The sequence below is a fragment of the Dromiciops gliroides genome, chromosome 2, assembly GCF_019393635.1.
Source record: "Dromiciops gliroides isolate mDroGli1 chromosome 2, mDroGli1.pri, whole genome shotgun sequence".
In the NCBI taxonomy this organism is placed as follows: domain Eukaryota; kingdom Metazoa; phylum Chordata; class Mammalia; order Microbiotheria; family Microbiotheriidae; genus Dromiciops; species Dromiciops gliroides.
Window position 1 is genome coordinate 622836478 of NC_057862.1, and position 7181 is coordinate 622843658.

Consider the following 7181-nt stretch of genomic DNA (forward strand, 5'->3'; position numbering starts at 1 on the left):
CTATTATTTTCCCTCTTTATGATTAATGAAACTGATGGACACACATTTAGGAAATATCACTGAGGCCATATTTGTATTCAGTTTCTCTAACTCCAGGGCCAGTGCAGTGCCAACTAGTTCCTCATGAAAAACAAAAGCTCATGGAAGAAATAAAAGGCAATAAACTGAGTCAAGATGTCTCTTTATTTATAGCACTGAAGTTGTCTGTTTACATATTAATGTCAGGAAATCTTAGAATGTTAGCCTTGAAAAATGTAGTCACAGTTTAGTAGAAGACATAAAATATGTAAATACCTATAAAACAAAGTATATCATAATTTCATATTGTATAAGTAAGATTTTGTTTAAAGTCCAAGGAATGAACGAAAACTATTTATGAGGTGGATTGAAATGCATTGCATTCATGTTGTACCTTAACTGTTGGGGAGGAATTCAAGAGGCACAGAAATAAGAACACTAACAATAACTAGCATTTATATAGCACTTCCTAAAGCCAAGCATGATGGTAAGTGTTTTACAATTATTATCTCATTCAGATGGTTGAAGATATGCATAGGCAACAAGTTGAACAGAGGCATAGAATAAAAGTAGATGGGGCAGCTAGGTGGCAAAGTGGATAAAGCACTGGCCCTGGATTCAAGAGTACCTGAGTTCAAATCTGGCCTCAGACACTTGACACATACTAGCTGTGTGACCTTGGGCAAATCACTTAATCCCCATTGCTCACCCCCCACACACACACACACAAAGAATAAAACAAGATGACTTCTTTGGGAAATGGGTATTTAACACAATGCCTACACAAAGTAAACAATTAATAAGTGTTTGTCCACTGGCTAAATGATGGTAAATAGGCCACTTTAGCTGGTAAAGTTCATGGTTGGGAGCAAAATAAGATGTTAGAAATGTTGAATGGCACCCTTTTAAGGAGGTGTTGCATGACAGGTTCAGTTTCAGCTTGATTTATGTGCTTTGGAAACTTCAGGATTTTAAGTAGAGGAGTGACAGATTTATGCAGAAAGGTGTGTCATGATGATTATTAAAAGTTGGATCAGAATGGGTTGAAAGTGGACTTGGATCTGTGAAGGTAATGGACTCACAGTGCAATTTGATATATATTTTTGGACATCACCAATGTGGGGATTTGCTTTGTTTGACATATTTATTATGAGGGTTGTTTTGAGAGGAGGTGAGAGGGAAAGAACCTTATGTTTCAGTTAAATAATAATTTTAAAAACAATGCAGAGGGGCAGCTAGGTGGCACAGTGGATAGAGCACCGGCCCTGGAGTCAGGAGTACCTGAGTTCAAATCCAGCCTCAGAAACTTAACACTTACTAGCTGTGTGACCCTGGACAAGTCACTTAACCCCAATTGCCTCACTAAAAAAAAACCAAAAAAACAAAAAAACAAAAAACAACAATGCAGAGATATGAAGAACTTTTGACAGGACAATGGAAGAACTAAGTAGATGAATAGTATCATTACTGTGGTGGCAGTAGGAATTGTTTCATATGTGAATTTATGTTTTGGACATAATACAAGAAGGTAGAAAGAGCAATGAGGAAAAAGTAATTCCAAAATTTTGAACATGGGACACTGGATGAATGCTGCAGTCATTGAGATCTATTGCAAAGGAGAAAATGAAGATGGGAATATCTTTTACTAGACTAGTAGAGTAACCAGGAGGGGCAGGCCTTTGGGAAAACCAATTAAACTTTGTTTGTTTGTTTGTTTTATTTTATTTTTGACTATACGAAGTCTAAATTTATATATACTACATAAAAAAGTTCAGTAGGAGGTTTGGTTATGTGGATATCTAACTCAGGGGTGAGTTCAAGGCTGAAGACACTGATTATAGAGTCAACCATGACATGTGATAGTTGAAGCCATAGTTGCAAGTAAAATCTCCAAGGAGTAAGTGTAGACAGGGATCCCCCATTGATAATTACTAGATTTAATCTCAGTTGACCATATTTTAAATAGGTGATATGTCCCTGATTTGGGAACATATAAGAGTTTTGAGCTGAACTATCAGGATGGAGTCTAACCAATACATTTATCACATTTTAAGCAGAATTTAGAAGCGGAATGATATAATAAAAAAAAGCATTGAGAGCAGTGTTAAGAACTACCATTTATTGACTGTAGGCTCCTGTGCAAGTCACTTAACTCCTTTAATAATTTCCTCAACAGTAAAATGAGGTTTCCCTTAGATCAGACATGTCAGATAACTCTCCTGTGGCCCACAATACTTCAGGGTGAGTACTGAACCAGATTAAAATGTAATTAGAATTTATTTAACAACATAAATAAAAATACAATATATTGGCAATGTTAAAATTTTCTAAATTGATATGCATCCTGCAGGGACACTTATGTATGGTTTAGTGGCCCACAATTCTATTTAAGTGTGCTACCACTGCCCTAAACAATCTCCAAAATGTCTTCCAGCAGTAAGTCTACAGTTTTAAGAATCATCTATGTGCTGTCTCAGTTCACTTATTTGTAATTTAGGGGCAGCTCTAGACAATTCCTTTCAAGGTATTAACCAATGACTTGTCATGAAGTTGTGTTATCTCATGAGTGAAAATATTGGGAGAGGTAAAAATGGGGTAAAGATTAATTTTCTGCCACAAGTGTGGGTAAAAATATCTCAATTCATCTTGAATAGAGTAACTAATACACATTTTCCTGATTGTTCTTTTCAGTGTAGCCCATGTGATTGGTTCATGAAATTAAGTAATTTTTTTTTTAGTGAGGGAATTGGGGTTAAGTGACTTGCCCAGGGTCACACAGCTAGTAAGTATTACGTGTCTGAGGCTGGATTTGAACTCAGGTACTCCTGACTCCAGTGCTGGTGCTCTATCCACCACGCCATCTAGCTGCTCCAAAATTAAGTAATTTTAAAGTAAAGGTAAATGGAAGTTCCTTCACATTAATTCTATCTTCATTGCATACCAAAGTCAGGTTTACCAATATAGTTTAAAATTTGGTAAGGCTGACTTTTTCAAACAAAGCTTTATGCATGAGTAATATGAATCCTTATTGAGATTATTATAAATTCAGCTTCTGGTCTCTTAGTCCTTAAGTCTAGGGACATCAACACTCCTTTTGTTGAGATTTAAAAGGTAAGAACAAACCTTCTGAAAATTAATTGTTGCCACTCAAAGTCAATGCTGTCCTTTATAGTCCCTGGGATTTGAATTGTTATAATACTAGGACAATAGGGCAATAGAGATTAGAGATTAAATTGGGAGGAACTCATGGTTATCATTTGGTTAGGGTATGTTCTTCTGGTTAAGATAACTGATGTGAAAGGTCTTAGAGGAGGCCCATAAACATCCAAGTAACAATCTAAAAGAATACCAATTGGAGCAATGATCAAGAAAACAAAAAAGAAATACCAATAATGTCTTACATACAGTCTGCAAAACTATGTAAGAGGATGGCCAGAATCACTCAGAGAGGAGATGCAGCACCAGAAGAAGCAAAACCAGCAGTAAACTCTTTTATTTATTTTTTTTTCAGGGCAATGACAGTTAAGTGATTTGCCCAGGGTCACACAGCTAGCAAGTGTCTGAGGCTGGATTTGAACTCAGTTTCTCCTGAATCCAGGGCTGGTGCTTTAACCTCTGTGCCACCTAGCTGCCCCCAACAATAAACTCTTATGATGGAATCTGAAGCCTATGACTTCTAGTTCAGCCATATTTAATAAGCATCTGGAGTCAGGCCCAATTCCTATAGGTCACTTCACAGTGAAATAAGATTAGACAGGGTGCCTAGGGCCCTGGGTAGTTCATGAAACATGAAACTATGGCTCTTACATTGAAAAATTAGAAGAAAACATAATGTATCCAATATGAAAACATTTCACCTGGAAAACAGGTGGAGAAAACATAATTTATGCATCTTTATTCTTCCTTAAATCATAACCAACCCTGGAACCTAACCTTGATGGATCCCTCCATGGCACATAGGATTCCATGTTTTAGGCATTCTCCTTTGTTTTAAAAAATGCTTACAAATGCTTTTCTAATCTTGCTTTTAAAGTCTACTATAGTGGAAAGAAGAATACATTAGAAGTTAGTTGACATGGAATCATATTCTGGTTCAGTTACTACCTCTGTGGACCTTGCAAGATCATTTCATCTCTCTAGAACTCAAGTTTCCCATCCATAAAATTGGGGAATTGGAATAGGTTTTCTACAGAGTTTCTCCCAGCCCTTCATCCTTTCATGCCACTATCCTATGGTATCTTAAATATCAAATTTCATTAAGAAACTTATATTGCTGAACACTATAGTAGACCCCCTGCTTTATTGTGGTTTACCATCTAATTTAGAAAGATATGATATATAAATGGTTAGAATCCCATGTAGAATTAAAAACATCAGTTGGTTTATTGGTTGTGGGCTCAGTAGAGGGAAGAGTCAAAAGATAATTGTGATGTTTCAAGCCAGGGTGACTGAGATACTGGTGGTACCATGAATAGAAAGAGGAAAGTTGATAAAAGAAGCAATTTTAGAGAGGGAGGTGATGAATTCATTTGGGGTCATGTTGAATTTGTGGTTATAGGATCAAGATTAGGAGCTAGAAGGGTTCTTAGTAATCTGGAACAAAGCTATAAAACCCCCAAATGTTGACAACACTGTGAAGCGCATGCAGCCTGAATCAAATTAAAATCTAATTGGGAAACATTTAACCAAAAAAATCACAGTGGAACATAATATTAATATGGAGTTTTTGAAGGCAATATGCAGTCTGCAGGGATAATTATATGTAATTTAGAGTTGTTTCTATTTCAATTTAAATTTGATACCATGGATCTAGACCAATCCCTTCATTTTTGAGATGAGGGAATAGAGGTTCCAGAGGAGTTAAGTGACTTGTTCAAGATAACATAAGTAAAAGTAGCAGAGCTAACAAGCTGGCAGGTCATCTAAGTGATGAATCCAAGAGGCAAGTGAAGATGTGTGACTAGAATCCAAGAGTGAATAAGTCTGAATATATGGTTTTGGGAGCGATTTTCATAGAGATGGTAAGGGAACCCACAGAAGCAGATGATATTATCAAAGGATAAGAGAGTAAGATAATATAAAATGGCTAAGAACAAAGCCTTGAGGGACATCAACACTTTCTGGAGAGAGGATCATGCTGCTCCCTGTCCAACACCAAGGCAAACAATTTTTAAAATAGTCAAGGAGAAAAAAATGGGGAAAAACATTGAGAGGTCTTTGGTGATCTTTAAAAGAACTGTTTCAATAGCACAGAGAAGAGAATGGTTAGTGTCACATGTAAATGACCCCCTCTAGGAGAATAGAAATGAAAGGGAAGCTATTTGTAAGAGCAATATGGTAACAACAACTTGAAGGAATGGCAAGCTCAGAGGCATTATTTTAAAAAAGCAAAATCCTGAGCATATTTTTAAATAGTTGGGGTAGAATCCAATAGGAAGGAAAAGATTAAAGATAAAAAGGAATGATTAATAGTGAAATCTCTCAAAGAATATAAAGACAGATTCAAAAAAGGGTCCAACTAAACAACTTAATTATTTTTTGAAATGGTTGAGAATCAACTAGCCTGGCTCCCAGGCCATTTTTTTTCTACTATACTGTATAACTTAAGGACTGTTCTTTTATTTTCCTTAGGTCTTTTACTTTATGTCTCCCTAATGTGTCAATAGCATGGAACTTGGAAATCAAACTGCTATCTTTGAGTTCTTCCTTCATGGACTCTCCCAGTGGTCTGAACACCAGGATCTCTTCTTTGGGCTGTTCCTGTCCATGTATCTAGTCACTCTGGCTGGGAATCTGCTCATCTTCCTGGCAATTGTCACAGAAACTTGTCTTCACACCCCCATGTACTTTTTCTTAGCCTGTCTTTCCTTTGCTGATATTGGTCTATCCTCCAGTGTAGTTTTGAAGATGCTCCATAATATGTATACCCAGCATCACACCATCTCCTACACAGGGTGCCTGATGCAGCTCTATTTCTTCCTGACATTTGGCAACCTGGACAATTTTTTATTGGGTGTAATGGCATATGATCGTTACATGGCCATCTGCCATCCCCTCCACTACAACACAGCCATGAGCCCTAGGCTCTGTGTCTTGCTAGTGAGTGCATGTTTTGTCACAACTAACATCCATTCTCTCATACACACCATCCTCATGTCAAAACTGTCTTTTTGTGTACGTGGGGAAATCTCACACTTTTTCTGTGACATTAGCACTCTCTTGAAGCTGTCTTGCTCTGATACACATGTAAACGAGTTGATGGTGTTTGTTCTGGGTGGCCCAGTTTTGATGATTCCCTTCCTGTGCACCTTGGCCTCCTATATCCAAATTGTTTCAGCTATCCTTAGGATTCCTTCAGGGAGTGGAGGGAGGCGCAAGGCCTTTTCCACTTGTGGTTCTCATCTCTCTGTTGTCTGTTTGTTCTATGGCACCACTTCTAGTGTCTATCTTGTTCCATCATCTTCCTTCTCCACAAAGGACATTGTGACCTCTGTGGTGTACGCAGTGGTCACCCCAATGCTGAATCCTTTCCTTTATAGCTTGAGGAACCGGGACATGAAAGCAGCCCTGAAGAATCTCATTAAAAGCAGGATATTTGCCTTTTTATCAACACCTTCAAACCTATCCTTTATTGCAGTACAATGAAAAAACATTTTATTAAGCATTTAGTATGTGCCAGGTACTGTACCTGGGATAGAAATAAGAAAAAAAAAAGAGATTGTTCCTGCCTTCAAAGAACTTACAAACTAATCAGGGAAAACAAAACACAAAAGGAAGCTGAAAAGTATGGTAAGAAAATACTTCTAAAACCCTCCTTTCCAACCTGGACTTAAAGATACTATTGAGAAGGTTATTAATATGCTGATTTCAGACTAGATGAATGCTTCCTATTGTGTGTCTCAGAGAATCTGTTCTTGGTCTTGTGTTATTTAACCCTGTTACTAGGGACTGATGTGAAGGCATAGATGGGAGGCTTATTAAGATTATGGATGATATATAATTGTGATATATACTTTGGCTTATGGAATTTAGACTAAGACAGTCTTAATGGACCAAAATGATTGGTTGGTCCCAGGAAGATGAAATATAATAAGTTTAAATATAAAAAGTCCTTAATTTCGGGGCAACTAGGTGACACAGTGGATAAAGGACTAGCCCTGGAT

At 37.2% G+C, this 7181-nt stretch overlaps 1 protein-coding gene across 1 annotated transcript; it reads left to right on the plus strand.

The window, feature by feature from the left end:
• The first annotated feature begins 5685 nt into the window (after nucleotides 1-5685).
• LOC122739414 (olfactory receptor 1N1-like) lies at nucleotides 5686-6663 on the plus strand. The gene has a single exon (XM_043981171.1). The coding sequence runs from the start codon at nucleotides 5686-5688 to the stop codon at nucleotides 6661-6663; it is 978 nt and encodes a 325-aa protein (XP_043837106.1).
• Nucleotides 6664-7181: the final 518 nt, after the last annotated feature.

Coding starts and splice junctions, on each gene's coding strand:
- LOC122739414 (XM_043981171.1), top strand. CDS start 5,686: ATGGAACTTGGAAATCAAACTGCTATCTTTGAGTTCTTCCTTCATGGA.